The sequence below is a fragment of the Solanum pennellii genome, chromosome 9 (assembly GCF_001406875.1).
Source record: "Solanum pennellii chromosome 9, SPENNV200".
NCBI lineage: Eukaryota > Viridiplantae > Streptophyta > Magnoliopsida > Solanales > Solanaceae > Solanum > Solanum pennellii.
In genome coordinates, this window is record NC_028645.1 from 81,710,558 (window position 1) to 81,727,534 (window position 16,977).

The 16,977-nt window shown below is 33.5% G+C and overlaps 2 protein-coding genes across 2 annotated transcripts; one reads left to right on the forward strand and one right to left on the reverse strand.

The window, feature by feature from the left end:
* Positions 1–2,086: 2,086 nt before the first annotated feature.
* LOC107031322 (pre-mRNA-processing factor 19) lies at positions 2,087–10,281 on the forward strand. The gene is made up of 18 exons (XM_015232647.2): positions 2,087–2,224; positions 2,353–2,438; positions 3,195–3,266; positions 3,387–3,449; positions 3,726–3,812; positions 4,708–4,849; positions 4,938–5,059; positions 5,241–5,357; positions 6,028–6,123; positions 6,265–6,324; positions 6,887–6,961; positions 7,817–7,921; positions 8,037–8,153; positions 8,263–8,340; positions 8,449–8,545; positions 9,055–9,106; positions 9,638–9,708; positions 9,799–10,281. Exons 1-18 carry the CDS (start codon positions 2,212–2,214, stop codon positions 9,909–9,911), a joined length of 1,566 nt encoding a protein of 521 aa, XP_015088133.1. The 5' UTR covers positions 2,087–2,211; the 3' UTR covers positions 9,912–10,281.
* A 55-nt stretch (positions 10,282–10,336) lies between these two features.
* LOC107031324 (TLD domain-containing protein 2) lies at positions 10,337–14,816 on the reverse strand. Its single transcript, XM_015232648.2, has 8 exons — positions 14,464–14,816; positions 12,682–13,163; positions 12,512–12,584; positions 12,311–12,391; positions 11,999–12,062; positions 11,124–11,211; positions 10,956–11,040; positions 10,337–10,637 (listed from the first exon to the last, which is right to left on the reverse strand). Exons 1-8 carry the CDS (start codon positions 14,548–14,550, stop codon positions 10,587–10,589), a joined length of 1,011 nt encoding a protein of 336 aa, XP_015088134.1. The 5' UTR covers positions 14,551–14,816; the 3' UTR covers positions 10,337–10,586.
* Between the last annotated feature and the right edge of the window lie 2,161 nt (positions 14,817–16,977).

Consider the following 16,977-nt stretch of genomic DNA (forward strand, 5'->3'; position numbering starts at 1 on the left):
TTGTGTCCACCTCATTTTTTGTCACATTTTTGTATCCGCGTCATTTTTACATTTTTGTATCCGCCTCATTTTTTATCACATTTTTGTGTCCACCTCATTTTTTGTCACATTTTTGTATCCGCGTCATTTTTACATTTTTGTATTCGCCTCATTTTTTGTCACATTTTTGTATTTGCCTCATTTTTTGTCACATTTTTGTATTCGCCTTATTTGACTTAAAAATGAAAAATTTTAGATATTTTTAAAACTAATATGGGTAAAGATAATAAGTGAACTTAAGGGAGAAATTTTTGTTATTTTTCCTTTTTATTTTTATTTTTAAACTTCTTTTATGTAGAAATATTAATGTACATGATACTTTAGCCAAATTAATATAGACAAAAAAACCTTTTTTTCCCCCACTGTTGTAGCCTGTAGGGATGAAATTTGGCTGAACAAAATATAATGCATGCCTCTCACATCTTAAAAAATAATAAAATGCTAATTAAGCTATTGATTCTATTCAGTTTTAGAATTAGAGTCTGTTTGGCTCAGCTTAAAAGCTGATCAAACTGACTTAAAAGCTGGTTTTTGACTTATTTAGCTGTTTGGCAATACTCAAAATAACTTATTTTAAGTTAAAAAAAACTTATTTTAAGCCAAAAGTTAAAAGCTGGGGTAGGGGTGTTTTTTTTTTTTTAAGCTTATAAGCTGTTTTAAGTTGACCACATTTTTACCTTTTTGCCCTTAATATTTTTATACAATCTCCAAATTACCCACATAACCCTAACATCTCTTTCTTCCATAACCCTTAATATTTTTAGACAATTATTATTACCTATGGATGAAACTAAAATAAATCTTAAATCATTCTTTGATCTATTCAAATTATATATCTTTAAAATCTATAATAAGTTTATATTCCTCTTATAAATAATTTGTGATGAGAAAGAAATATGTGAATGATAGCAAAATATAATTATTTATGACTGTAAAATATAAATTAATTAACTTTTATTATGTTAACAGCTTTTAAGGGTATTTCAGACATTTTGATTTAAAAAACTGTTTATCAGCACTTATTTGCCAAACACATCAACAACTTTTTTTTTAACTTCAGCACTTTTATCCAAACGCATAACTGCTTATTTTAAAAATAAGTTTCAGCACTTTCAAAAGTAATTTTTTAAAGCTGCTTTTATTAAACCCATCCAAACGGGCCCTTAGAATATTAGTACATTTTTATATCTTTGTTCCCTAAGCCCCCCTTATATTGTAAAAGAAATAAAAAAGGCCTCAAATGGACTTAACCAATTGAATCAAAGATAACCTTAGACACGTACAAAGCCTTACATATTGTTTGATGTATCATTGACAACGGTACGCAATTAAACGATCAGAGTTATAGTGGAATAGTTGAGGTCTCTTTTTCTTTACTAATCGAACTTTCAGTAATAAAAGATATTATGTTAAAAGCATTGTCAAAGCCTTATATATTGTCTGATGTATCATTGATCAATGGTAGACAATAACGATTAGAGTTATGGTGGAATAGTTGAGATCCCTCCCTTCTTAATCATCGAGCTTTAGTAATGAAAGAAATTATGTTATAAGCATTATGAAAGTTTAGATATTGTCTAATGTATCATTGATCAACGAGAGACAATCAAACCATTAGAGTTAATAGTTGAGATCCCTCCCTCCTTAATCATCAAATTTATAGTAATGAAAGAAATCTCGTTAAAAGCACCGCTTCCAAAAATGAGCAATACAATACATATATTTGAAATTAGTTAGACCCTAATACGAGCATTGAAAAATCGCGTATTAAACCCAAAAAAAAGATTTTGACCACTTAATTTGTCATTAATTTTAGATACTAAGGTCTATAATTCTTAAAAAAAAAATAGTACATTTGATTTTGTAAGTATATTAGTATATATAACTACAATATTTAAAATAAAATGATTAACCTTATTTATACGTTTGAAGTAAATTTTAAAACGGCTAAACTTACATAACCGACTACCGAGACTTGTAAAGAGGTATATTCGGGTCATGTTGGGTCGGGTCGGGTCGGATCATACCATATCCCATTCTTATCATCTGAAACCCTCAAAAGTTAAAAAAAAAATATTCTTCATTCATCTCCCTCGCTCTCACTCTGCATCAGCTCCTTTTGTGCTGCTTAAACCCTAGCTCTACCTCTTTGCCTTTCTCTCTCTTTCAACAATGAACTGTTCAAGTAAGCTTCACTTTCTCTCTCTATATCGCTATCTACTTTTTTTTTCTTTCTCTATGCACATTTTTCGTAATATAGATCTTTTTTGCGTCTCTGATCTGTAGTTTTCACTGTTTTTTTTTTCATTGCAGTTTCCGGCGAGGTGCCGGAGGATCCAGTAGTTTCGAAGAAGTCCGGACTCCTTTTCGAGAAGCGTTTAATTGAAAGACATATCTCTGTGAGTTTTTATCTCATTTTGTGCTAATTTGTTATTTACCTTCATTTGTTAGTTTACTTATCTATGTTTGCTGTGTTATTTACCAATCCATGTTTGTTATAGAGAGATATCTGTAATTTGTGTTGAATTGACTAATAGCTTGAAAATTATCTGCATTTTTCAGAATTTTAAACTCATTTTTGGTGTGTGCAGTGTGTGTTCTTTTAGCAGTAGGTTTTTTTATTTGATCTGTGTGGTCGATATTGTGGTTAAGTTTGAAGAGAAATGGATTTATGCCTGAGGTTGTTTCACGCGAAATGTAGGAAGGAGAAATTTGGAATAAGTATGGTGTTAAGGCGAACTGTGCGAGCTAGTTAGGGTTGGGTTATATTGATCCTCTACATTAATTCTTTTAATTTGTATGCGTTTCACTAAAAAAAGTAGTTGTTTGTCTTTTGTATATTTAATCCAGTGTAAATTTTGAGTTGCTGGTCTCTATCTTTCCTGTCTACACTCCTCACCTAATGGGTTCATAATAGCTAATAGAAACTTAAGTAGTGTCAACTGTCAACTCAGGCTTTTGTGAAAAGTGTAAAGGTTGAGCAGAAAGAACAGTATTCATGCAGCTTGATTGTAGGAGAATTTTTCAACTTGTCCAGTGGGAGTATCACCGTCATTTTTTGGTTAAGTGGTATTTTTGACCTTTAACTGAAGGCAGCAACATGTTCTCAAGTGTATGTGTGTTTCTTAATCGGATTGTTCCTTTGGTTGGTGCAGGATTATGGCAAATGTCCTATTACTGGAGAGCCATTGACGGCAGATGACATTATCCCTGTTAAAACTGGCAAGGTAGTACTAGTCTGAAACTTAAAATGTAATTTGCTTCTAATTTTCCCCCGTATTAGCTTTACGGTATGATCTCACATGGGTTTACAACGTGGAGCTTACAATTATTGGTGCTTATTGCAGATAGTTAAACCCCGACCTGTACAGGCTGCTAGCATTCCTGGGATGTTGGGAATGTTCCAAATAGTACGTGTTTTTGATCCTTGATTTTCTGCTTCCCATTTCTAAGGTTTGCTTAGTTCTTGAAGATTCCAAATAAAGCCTTTATTACATATAACGAACCAAATTCAGCAGCATGATTTCTAGTTCATTGTTGATCTCTTATTCTTTAGTCTAACTGGTTGTTTATCAAATAGCATTTTCATCACTTAATCCTTTACGTGGTGCGACTGCTAAACGAATTACCATTTATCTTGGAGCATTTGTTAAGTTGATGCTTTGCCTTAATTCTTTATCTCATAGGAATGGGATGGTCTGATGCTGTCAAATTTTGCATTGGAACAACAATTACATACTGCAAGGCAAGAGCTGAGCCATGCTTTATATCAGGTGAAGGAAGTAGCCTACATACTATTAAGCATCTGAAAATCTTTATTCTGGGGAGTTGTCCTAGAAATCATATTTGATAACGTAGATGCAATGATTAGTTTTATGAAAATTTTAGTGCTTTCTTAGACAGTATGGCCATTAGGGAAGCCTCATATACTATAGATGGAAGAGGAGAGAGGAAGTACAAGTTATAAAATTCTGAAACTAGGTGATGCAAAGTTAGAAGTTCTCTTCTTGTGCTACTTTTCCATTGTAATGTCATTTATTGTTTCAAGTTCCCTGTTTTGTTTAACGAGAATCTTTTATTTCTATGGTTAAACCCAACATCCTCTAATTCCCTTCGTAGGATCCCAACAGTGGATTTTTTCCGCGCTGGCTCCTTTTGTGACTCAAACTCCAACTTTATATTGGGGATTGGGAGATCCATATTCCTTGCTACCAGCTCTCTCTCTCTTTTCCTAATGGAAGAAAGAATTCAAGCATAGGAAATACACAAGTATTGTCCTATTGCCTGTAAAGCGACAGGACCTCTTTTTTATGACATGAGTTCTCCTGTAAAGAAGAACACAAGCAAGACTAGCAAGACTGGTGACGCATACCGGTGTCTGTTAGTGTCAAAATTGAGTAGGAATAAGCATCCTAATATTTGGAATTGGTGCTTCTTGAGCCATTAATAAGGTTCTAGATTTACTGTACATTTTATTTTTGCCATCTCTTCTACTTTTTGTCCTGTCTTTCTATTCCAGAGTTTCTCTTCTCAATTTCCAAAATCGACATCTGGACAATTTTCTCCCTGTTCTCTCATTGTTCATTCATCCAGTAGCTGCTTGTCCATATTACATTGTTCTGCGTGCTTCTTTTACTACATGCCTTGCTAATTGTCTTCTCTTGGCAGCATGATGCTGCTTGCAGGGTAATTGCAAGGCTGAAAAAGGAAAGGGATGAGGCAAGGGGGTTGCTTGCCCAGGCTGAAAGACAAATACCCATGGCAGCCACTACAGCAGTTGGCACTACTGCTGTAAGCAATGGGAAAAGAGGTAATTGTTTTTTATGCATTTATATGTACCTTGTACCATCTTCTTTATCCCACCCTTAATTATTCATGTTATCAACTTGTATTAATAGTTGCCGAGGATGAGGATATGGGCCCTGATGGAAAGAAAATTCGCCCTGGGATATCTCTCTCTGTCATTGAGACTCTTACGGAATGTAATGCTGGTCTTTCACAACAAAGGAAAAAACGACAGGTAATATCTACTACACATGTTTGGAGGGCTTTATAAGTAGTAATTTCCCTCATTCTCTTCTGATATTGCATCACTCCTTTCTTTAGACTAATGTAAGTGGGTGTTATATGAGCACTTCTCTTGCTGCCGCTCCTCCTTGTTGGATGAAATTGATTATTTTTCACTTTCTTTTCCCACCTAGATACCGGCAACATTGGCCCCTGTGGATGCTGTGGCGAGATATACCCAACTGAATAGCTTTCCTCTTCACAAAACCAACAAGCCGGGCATTTTGTCTTTGGATATTCACTATGCTAAGGTAAGTTCTTTCTTCTGTTTTCCCTGTGATTTGTTTTTCATTATTTTTCACAAGGGAGATGCAGCCAAAAAAATTTTCCTGGACTTGGCCATGTGTACTTATCTTATGTGGTTGTATGAATCTGGCACCCGTACTTGCATTTTTCATGCTAAGTATTAATATAATTTGAAGAATTCCCATGAAGTACTGATGCACATGTCATACCCATTGGACATCTATGTTGACTCAAATGAAAGATCCACTAACATAGACTAAAATATATTCCTGTTAGCTAATAGAGTCATTTGTTTTGAAACTTCTGCTTTTAGTATAGCTGCATAACGTTACTAGTTAGTGCATTAATGTCCTTGCCTCTGAAAGTTGTCTTTATAACTACATAAATATTGAGTGCTTATCTAGATACATGTGATATATTGTTTTACTTTTGTGTTAAGGCACGACTGGTTTTACAGAAGTATGTTCCTATGTCTATCTACTTGAAATATGAGCTAGCAAGTTAGATTTAAAGCCTGCTCATCCATCTGCATTATCACATTAGTGCAAAACAATGAAATAATTCAGTGTTATTAAAAGATTCTCTTTATAAGATGAAACTTTTGATTAATGAGAAAGTCAATTGTTGTGGACATTTAATGATCAGCATGTCTAGTTCTAATTTATGTTTTACCAGGACATAATTGCTACTGGTGGAGTTGATTCAAATGCTGTGGTCTTTGATCGACCTTCAGGACAGATCATATCAACACTAAGTGGTCATTCAAAGAGGGTCTGTGATCTTATTTATACTTACTTTTTTTTACTGTCACTTGATAATTTATTAGCTATGTTTCCTTAGCAAGTATTTCTGTCTCAATATTTAGTTTTTTTTTTTTAAAAAAATCTATCTCAGTATATTCTGCCTTTATAGGTTACCAGTGTTAAATTTGCGGCTGAGGGTGAACTAGTGGTCTCTGGTTCAGCAGATAAGGTACTCCTGATTGTTTCTGTTTAATGCGAGCTGAGCATGCACTGCTCACTTAATAATCAAAAGTAGCCTTCATCTTCTTGTCTTGTTAAAGCTTATACTTTCTTTAGTATGTTCTCCCCTTCTATGGCAGGTTATGTGCTACTTTGTTAGAATTCCTGTAAAGCGTTCACTTGTAAAGAATATCTAATCACGAACCAGTGATATTATATGTCTCAGTATGGAGTTTCTATAAAATTTTGCTGCCAAATTTACTATTTGCTATGCTTCCAAGAATAGAGTTAAAAAAAAATAAATGAAAATGATTATTTTGATTCAATGTTTGTGTTTTTAATGATTGCTTTGCCTCTTCAGTTATAGACTTTCTAGGATCAGATCTGGTTAGAAGTAGGATTTGGAAGTTCTTAATATGGCAGCAACTTTAGATTCAAAGATTATTGTCATTTCAGATGGTTTTGGCTCCTCCGCTAAGTAATCGAAGTATAAACTGCAACATGCTGTTGCTTAATACACAGTTGCGTTCTTCCTTTGATGTTTTACTAAACTGTGTAGCTGAGTTTTGCAGACAGTTCGTGTGTGGCAAAGTTCTGAAAATGGAAATTATGACTGTAGGCATGTCTTGAAGGATCATACTGCAGAGGTAATTTCACACAACTTGATCAATACTGAAAGTACTGATATTGAAATACTTTATTATTGAGAAAGACAATGCTGGCAACTGTCCTACTTGATTGCACAAAACTTGATGTTCATTCTAGAAAACAAGCTAATGAGTTTTCTGGTATTGATCATCAATCTCAGTGCCCCATTTAGCAGTCCACTTTTTTGGAATATTTCCTTTCTAGGCTTAGATATGGGAATGATAAAATAGATCATTAAGAAGTGAAGGATGGAGATGGAACTAATTTTTTTTTCTTTTGATTAGGTAGATGAATTAATCTATTTGGGACTTGTGCTTCTTTGTACTAAACAAATGTATTTTTCAATATTTACCTATGTATTAAAAGAGTAGATCTATAGTACAAAAAATTTTGCTCCGAAATTGGTAAGATCTTATTTTTTGACAATGGTAAGGTTGACTTGGGAATATATCTGCTGTTGTATCAACTATCATATAGAAATAATGTGTTATTTTTGTCCTTGGAGTTGTCTTTACTTCGTGTTAGATTTAGTTCTTTTGTCCCCTAGACTAATTTCATAGTGAGATTCCACTTCTTGAATCAGTTACCTGCATGCTTTGAAAAGTTTCTCCACATTCTGCTTGAAGGAAAATAAAACAAAGGGAAAAACATTTTGCGGGAGAAAAGGGGCTTGTGGAAATCAATATTATGTCCTCCCTGCCTTCAAATATTAGTTCTGCAGTCCCTTGAAATTGCCTTCGCCCTTGATATTTTTGACATTACTTCATTTTTAGGTTGTTGCTTTCAACTGAATTTAGTTCATTTTCAGACCTTTTAATCAGTAATTTAACATATACATCTACTAATGATTGCAGGTGCAAGCTGTCACTGTCCATGCAACCAATAATTATTTTGTTACTGCTTCTCTTGATAGCACGTGGTGCTTTTATGATCTTGCTTCTGGTTTATGCCTTACACAGGTTGCTTTTCCCTTTGGGCTCTCATTCTCAAGAAACAATGAGTAGATGGTTGGAGTCATCAATCAACTTTTATAAACTAATTGACTTGTTAAAAAATATTCATATTGTAATTCAGGTAGCAGATGCTTCAGAATCTGAGGGCTATACTTCTGCAGCTTTCCACCCTGATGGTCTGATCCTTGGAACAGGGACTTCAGGGTCTTTGGTCAAGATATGGGATGTAAAAAGTCAGGTCTGTTTGCTCCAAAGGCAGCATGATTGCTCATGTCATTTCTCTTCTTCTGTCCTAGCATTCTTACTGTTTGCTTTCTGTTTTTTTTTTTTTGGGTGCTTCTCTTCAGGCAAATGTTGCAAAATTTGATGGCCATGTTGGGTCTGTAACTGCTATTTCCTTTTCAGAAAATGGTTATTTCTTAGCAGTGAGTATTCCAATACTAAACTAAGCTTTTGATGATCTTTGTTTCCTGGCGTAAAGCTATGTATGATTGAACTTGTGACTGATATTTCCTTTCTATGTTAATAATCAGACTGCTGCTCATGATGGTGTTAAACTTTGGGATTTACGCAAATTGAAGAACTTTAAAACTTTCGCTCCTTATGATGAAAACACACCAACTCAATCAGGTATACATTAGCTGCATTTTCTGAAGACTGTGAAACCATTCAAAGAAAGCTTTGTCAGTTCGTAAATAAAGATATTTTAGTGTCTGCTTGTGTAGTTTCGGAAGGTAAAAACATTTGTTTCATGGATTACTGTATACTACAGCATACTAACATATGGCTGTCATTTATGGGAAATTTCCTTTTTAGTCTGGAAAGTGTTCACATTAACGAAGTACTGTATGTTTGAGAATGCTATCTCAAGTTCCACTGTTGTTTATGGGCCATTTCCCTTTTTAAAGTCTGGTAGCTTTCTAATTCAGAAGTAATACTTCAGAGCTTCTCATTTATACACCATTTGCATATTGGTTATGACTCAGACTCCTTACAAGTAGTGTTATAACTACTCCATTGTACCTTCATCTTTTAGGATGTTGATCTAAGCTGCTTCTATCATGAATTCATCTTCTTTAGCAATTTTATTTGTCATAAAAAAAAAGATCGTCTAATTCTGCTTCTCCTTTTACTTGCAGTGGAATTTGACCATAGTGGAAGTTATCTTGCCTTAGGAGGCTCAGATATAAGGTAAGACATCTACACAAATATATAGACCCTGATACCTCTCATTTTTCTTGAACTTAAAAGTAGTTCCCTTTGATGGGTCTCAAAAGACTTCAGCATAGCTCAATACTCCCTCTGGACCACTTTACTCTGCACATTTTCTGTTTCAATTATATACCCTTATTTATCATCTTTAATGATTTAAAATGTTTAAGCTCTTTTCAATAAATATAAAGAGTGTGAATCTAGCAATCACAATATTGAAGTATTTGTATGTGCTCTTCACTTGGGTTTTCTATGCTAATTAGTCGATGTTTATTATTTCCAAAAATAATTATTAGTAAGGGGAAAATGGTGAGGATGTACTCAACCATCTATTTTTAGTAAGGCCGACAAGGGGTTTGGAGGGAGTTAGAAAAAAAAAGAGAAACCAAGAGCATTGGTGGATTGTTTATCATTGTACTTAAATTGCCATTATGTATCCCTTGTTAAGTGATCCCTGGAGTAATCATTTTGACCAATTATCGTTTGTCATTTCTTTCTGTGCTGGATCAGAGTTTATCAAGTCGCCAGTGTCAAGGCTGAATGGAATTCCATCAAAACCTTCCCCGACTTATCAGGCACAGGTATAGTGTTTCCTCTCATTTGTAGACTCTCTAAAATGTGCTCTTGATGACATAAGGTAAATAATAGTTATCGTTATCATCTAAATGCAGGCAAAGCAACATGTCTAAAATTTGGTCCAGATGCAGCATACATAGCTGTCGGATCTATGGACCGTAATCTAAGAATATTCGGGCTACCTGGTGAGGATCAAATGGAGGATTAGGCTCATTTCCAGCGTTAAAGCAAACAGCTTTTTCTTTTGCATCTGCTGCAAGATCACAGTGCAATCTCGAGGGTAGGAGGTCGATGAGTCCTGTTCTTTAATATGTAGTTGTTCTGGTTTTTGCTAAATTTTGGGGGTGGGCAAGCTAATAGACATAACCACAAACTCGAGATAACATCTGAAGTGAAGAGTTTTTTCGGTCATCCCAAAACCAGCATTGGGTTAGTATTCTGTTGTATCATTCTTGTGTAACCATATTGTCCTTCCTGGAAGCAAAACTCTGAATGGATAGTGATCAGTTACAGTACATTGATATTTCATGTTTAGTTATAGTCGATATAAAATGCACTTTGTACGCTATATTTTTCCATGTTATGTTGTTGAACATGGCTCAACGAGTTGATCTTAATTCATTGTTAAAATAGTAAAATTTAACTTGGTAGTTTGCTATTACATAAAATCACAACAATCATACACTATAAAGCCTTCCCTGGCTTGAAGGATTCAGAACTAAAAATCATCTACATGAATATCAACTCACAATTGCTAGACTTTCATCCCTACGCTACAATCGGCCCATGTCCAGCAGATTATACAGACAACTGCTTCATGGACACGAAAGAATGAATAGAAGTATTCAAAAGTACAGCTAACAAAAAAATGAACCAAGAAAATCTAGGCTTGGCATGAGGGGAGGTATCGAGACGCATGCGCAAAACCCCATAGCTGCATTAACAAGAAGAAATTGTCAAAGATATAGTGATAGAATGACAAATAAGTGTTCAAATATTTCATCAGTCTGCTACTAAAAATACAATGTTCTAGCTCTAGAATACATTCCTAGAGACAATCTTCTCACAAAGCCATATGATAATCTTTACGCTACAATCTTTATCCATAAGAAAAGGAAAATTGGTAGTTTTACGGATATCTCTCTCTCTCTCTCTCTCTCTCTCTAAGTTGGTAATACATCGATCCTAAGGTAGTGTTTTGAAACTAGAATAATGAACGGGTACAAAGACGAGGGATTAATAAAGAGATTACCTCAACAGTCCTCAGTTCAAACTCTTGATCATGTGCCAAAAATGAGTTCCCAAATGTTTCACAAGGTCCACTGCTGCCAGATAACCTTTGCAGAAAATTGGAAATGAGAAAAGAAGAAATTTGCAACTTGCGAGCAAACAATGTAAAGTGCAAGGCAGAGAAACTCACAATTCACCGTCCAAGCTTAAAGCAAAATTTCCGCCTCCTCCGAGTGCCAGGATATCATTCAAACACAAGTGGAAATATCTATTGGCACCTATTCCAAAATGGCAACAGTTTAGATTACTTCAGATCGGGATTGTTGGGATTTTCTACAACTAATATACACCTTTTTGTATCGTTGCGTTACACGTATCATCATAATGAGTATACAAAGTTCATATTTTATGTCAACTTCAAACACAAAGAGACTGGACAATAGACAAGTTTTGATATGTACCAAGCAAGAAGATTAATCATACAAAATGCTAAACAAAAAAATGACCAATCTTTACTAAAAAGACACTGAAATTGATTTTATTTTATTTTGTATTCGGTTCCCCACAAAGGTAGAGGTAAGGTCTGCGTCCATCCTGATTCCTACACTGCCAGACCTCACTAGAGAGATGGGGTCTAGACTATGTATGTTCTTGGTGTTTACTTTATATTCGGTTGTCTGCTAGCCGTATATGTTAGAACAATTTGGATATTGTTCTAATATAGTATAAAATTTGCATGGATTACATTGACGATAAGTAGCTTCCAATCAGCTGTAACAGAGTAAAATACTTTCAAGGATGCATTAGGTTTATCAAGAAGGCCTCTATCTCCAACCATCATGGACAACTTTCCCCAAATGAACATGAGCTTAATAACTATAATATCAAAATGCAGCTGCTGGAAGAGCCAGTTGCCATAAATAAAGTTTAAACGAATTGACTCGTGTATTTCACTGTGAGAGCTCATACTTAATTCATCCATGCAGTTTCTCTCAAATGGTAATTTTCTATTACTGCGTTTGCAGAAACCGATGCTGTAACAAACATTCAGAACAAATTTCTTACCTGTTGGTCTAAATAACCTTGGTTCACCATATAGAGTTGTGAATACAAATGATTGATTTGTTCCCTGTCACAATAATACAATAACCACATAAGCATTAGAAATAAAACCAATGCTCAGTGAGAATGGAGAATGCAGACATAGGCAATTGCTTTTTAACTCTTCAATTGAAGTAAAGGGGGTTTGAAATGCTTTACTAGCACCAAGTCAATTACCAAGAGTAAGATTAGACCAGAAACTGGTGGTTTTCTCTTCGAACATTAGGTTGTATCAGTTAAAAGAAAATTAAATACTGCATGTGTTTGCTTCCTTACTTGGTATTTCCTCTTCGCAGTAGGCTTTAACGGTGCCTCGAGCAACCCACCAAACACAGCACCCTTCTTATCACCAGTAATCTGACACAAACATTATAAAGAAAATTCATCTTCAAAAGAAAGATGAGATCCTTTAAAAATTGCTATAGAAGTCGGGAATGTATGCACGACAAATATTTGCAGCAATTTAGGTGAACATACCAGCAAGCAAGGACCAGAAATATCAGCACTCTTGCGAATCAGAGTGCGGAGTGATATACCGTGTCTGGCCGTACTGCCCTTCATTAGAATGAACAGGATAGATATTAGTATTCAGGATACTGTAGTTATAATATATGTCATAGCAGAAACTATTTTAAAATCAAGGTTACCTATATAACAAGACCCATTGACAACCTTTCACTATATTAGGAAGGGAAGACTGGAAAAAATCATACAAATTTGGAGTAATGAAAACAGAATCAGTAGTGAGATAGGCCAGTGACTGCTCAAAGCTGTGTATATCAGGAGCATCTTCAAAAGTTTCAGAACCGCTGGCAATGCTCCCAGCAGAAGTAGGCTCTCCATTATCGTTGTCTGCATTTACCGTCTCCTTCACACAGACTGAACTCCTGATGGAGCCATTTTCATCTTCTTCTGGATGAATATCTGGTATCTCTTTGTAATCATTGTGAACCTCAAACTCATCCAGAGGTTTATCGCGCAACGAGAAACTTTTACTTCTCCACGTAAAAGAATTTGATTGAAGTGGTTTGACCTCTCTTCGATCTCTTATATTCACAAAATATGTTGATGGTAGAAGGAAAGATAGAAATGATGTTATTGATTTTCCCTCCTTAGTATACAGCCTGGCCTAAACACAGAGAGAGGTAATAATGTTACAAATTATATGCATTGGATAGTGATAAAGACAACCCTCTATCAAACAACAAATCTCCTAATGCAAAATAAGGAACGAAAAAAATGTAGAGCTTAATTTTTGCTCAAATAAACCAATGTCCTAAATCACAAAAGAACAAAAACAAGAACAATGTTAGCATGACCAGCAGCTCACTCTCCAGCAGGAAATCCAAACTCTATATGAATATAATTCCATCAAATAGTATATCTGAATGTCTGATGAATACTACTCCATTTAGTGACAAACTTCTATAAACAAACTTGAGCTTGAACATCCAATGTGGTTTTTTGTAAGCTCTTGTTCTCATAAATATATCAACTATTTCATATTTTGCAACCACAAAAAAACTACCATGAAACAACTAACTAAATCTTTCGACGTTTTTGAAAGTTCACCTTTTCTTTTTTCATCTTATTTCCTTTTTTAGTTGCTTGATTCACTTCATATACAAATTCCTTAGACATGATATATAGTTTTCATCATTTTCCTTTTCCTTTCACTCACCTATTGCATGCTCATGTTCAAAAGATGAAGGTAGCGGAGATGAGGATGCTCAAATGGATAGGTAGGTATACTACAAGGGATATGAATAGGAATGAAGACCTCCGTAGAGGACAAGGTGAGGAAGCTAGGCTGAGATGGTTCGGGCACGAGCAAAGAAGATATGTGGATGCACCAATAGAAAAGGCGTGGAAGGTTTACCATAAATGGGTGTTAGGAGAGGTAGAAGAATTGGGGGAGGTGATTCGACAGGACATGTCTCCCGTCTAATTGAATGAGGACATAACCCTAGATAGGAAAGTTTGGTGGTCAAGGATTAGGATAGAAGATTAGTAGGTAGACGAATGTTGTAGAATCTTTAAGGTAACGGTCAAGAGGTTAATCCTTCAATGTTTGTTCTTCCGAGCCGAAAGTGTCTATCAGAAACAACCTCTCTATCTCACAAAGGTCTCCTACTCTCCACACACCCCACTTACGGAATTACACTAAGTATGTTGTTTTCGTAATTACATATAAAAATTCTTCAAACACCATATAAAGTTTTCATCTTTTTCACTTTTTTTCAGCAACCCAATTCCTTAAACATCATACACAAACTAATCATCCCAACAAACAAATCACCCAAGAGTTAACATTGCTAGCAAATGCAATTGTAATTACACAACAAAAAACTACAGCAGATCAAAGACAAAAATACTCATAACCCACAAAATCTCAAATTCTAACAGAGAAAAGAGGGGAAAAAAAGAACCTGAGATTGTTGATCAACAGATTTAGAAGGAGAAGCTGAAAACAATCGAGATAGCTTCTCAGAAACTTTATCTTTTACACCATACATATCTATCTACTTGTTTGTCTTCGTTTTAACCAATTACCCAATACAAAATCTTTGAAATTCAGATCAAAAACTGAGATTTCAAGGGTTAATTTGAGAAACCCAAATCCAAAAAAGTGATAAAAATGGCAATGTAAAAGCAAAAGGGGGTGTTTTTCTTGAGTTACATTCAGATTTTTGTGATCTGAGAAGCTGAAGAAGAAGAAGAAAAAAAACAGAGGTGAAAATACAGAGCACCGACGAATTATATTAAAAGCTGAAAAAAAAAATATAAGAAAAGGATATTCTGATTTTTGACTTTGTAATAAATTTTTTTCTTTTCTTATGACTTGGTTTCGGGTTTTTTTTGTTATCTGGTTTTGACTTTGACATAGAATATGAAAAGGTGTTTTTTTATGATTTTGACTTGACGTAGAATTTAACAAAATAAAAAAATAATTTTGAATCTTATGATTTTAAGGATATGTGAAAAGGTAAAATATTATTATTGAAACAAATTAATGAGAAAAATAATATGACAAATAAATTGAAATGAAAGCAGGAACGACGATGGGTGGGGTGGAATGTATTTAAGTTATGTGGAGCGGATTTAAGTGTGAGTGGGTTGAAGTGAGTTTTTTTTAAGACTAATGGGAGCGGGGTAGGTTGCGGGTGGTATATGTGAGTTTATGCGGGTTAATACTTAATTTTAACTCATTACACGTTATTAGATTGATGAAAACATTATTTATTAAGATAATTTTTTAAAGCTACTAAAATATTCAAGATAGTAAATAATAATTGTTCAATAAAAAAAATAATTCAATTTCTTACTCTTTTCCCTAATTACTTGTTCACTTTTGAATTAACACATCTATTAAAAAAAACAATTATTGACATAATGAATTTACTATTTTACCCCTGCTAATTATAAAATGAATGACTTAAAATTTTAAGATTTTCAAGAAGTTCTATCTTTTTCAAAATAATTAATTGAGGGTATAAAAGATAAATTTTGTCCTTTCTTGATTTGTCTAAATGGATAATTAATTAGAGACAAATAAAAAAGAAAAAATAGAAAAGTAATTAGGAACACATGTTTCCCGTTGACCTCTTAAAAATATTTTTTAAGTTATTATCTATTTAATTAATATAACTTAATAAAAAAATAAATTTATTTTTATGATTGTTATTTTAGTGTCAAATTTAATTAGAAAAAAGAAAATATTAAAAAACAAAAAACAATGTGAGATGGATTTATGCCAAGCGAGTGAAGCGGGTTAAAAATGAAAAGAAATTGTAAAGCGAAAAAAATAAATTAAAAATTTTGCGGATTAAACTCTACCTGCTCCGCTCCATTGTCATCCTTAAACGAAGGGAGCAATTTTCTTTAACGCGATGATTCTTTTATATTAATCACATACATTAAAGATGAATATATTAATCACATATTTTTCAGTGTAGCAAGGTTAGTTTATATAATAATTTACAATAGCGTTTTGATATAAGATTTTATTTCTTTCGTATTTTAAAATCATAGTTTTTCATGAAGCTAAGATTTAAAATATGAAAAAAATCAGGAGCGACTCAAACATATTAGTAGCCTAAAGCAAAAATTAAACGGGGTCTTAAATTTGAATAGTCAATAACTTTATATAATTGATTTCTTCTAATTTTCAACTGATTATATAATCATTCTTATTTTAAATTATTTTTCATGAGATATAGTACTTCAAATATGTCAATTTGTTTTTGAAACTGGTCTTCAAATATGTTAAATTTCTTCTATAATTCCTTCATTTTTCATGAAAAGTTTACTTTTTCTACGAATAATATTCAGTATTTGTTAAAAAGATAATAACTTATAACCTATTATTATTAAAAATCAGGCCCCTTAAATTTGGAGGCCTAAGGCACATGTCTTTTTTTAATACTGTAGATTCACCCGAAAAAAATACATATTTTAGGTGTAATTATTGTGTGATCCTTGCTATAGTATTTTGGTGATTTTTTTCAATTTTGAGGCAGGTATAATTTGGATTAATAAAATTATTTAAATATATTTTTATGTTATTTTGATTTGAAAAATTCATTAAATATGAAATATAGTCTTTCCCCAAATATTTTAACACACCCTGTCAATTTATTATATTTTGAGAAAAAATTGTCCGAAAAATACTTAACAAGCTATAAAAAAAAATATCGAGATATCACGTCACACTTTTATATTGATTTTAACTCATTCACATAGTTAATATAATCGTTTAATTTTCTTTTTATTTTGGATTTATCTTTTGAAGTGTCATTACCACGACAGTGACCAAATTAGAGTACATAAAAATGACAAAAGATCTTATTCTAAACCTTGATTAGTAATTATAGTTTGATAATAATATTCTTGTCTTCTACTTCAATTTTGGAACAAAACATTCTTCAAAAAAGACAAAATAT

Coding starts and splice junctions, on each gene's coding strand:
- LOC107031324 (XM_015232648.2), bottom strand. CDS start 14,550: ATGTATGGTGTAAAAGATAAAGTTTCTGAGAAGCTATCTCGATTGTTT. Junction 12,585..12,681: donor CAATGGGTCTTGTTATATAG/GTAACCTTGATT, acceptor AATGAAGGGCAG/TACGGCCAGACACGGTATAT. Junction 10,638..10,955: donor TTGAACTGAGGACTGTTGAG/GTAATCTCTTTA, acceptor TTGTTAATGCAG/CTATGGGGTTTTGCGCATGC.
- LOC107031322 (XM_015232647.2), top strand. Junction 7,922..8,036: donor CTGGTTTATGCCTTACACAG/GTTGCTTTTCCC, acceptor ATTGTAATTCAG/GTAGCAGATGCTTCAGAATC. Junction 9,709..9,798: donor CCCCGACTTATCAGGCACAG/GTATAGTGTTTC, acceptor ATCTAAATGCAG/GCAAAGCAACATGTCTAAAA.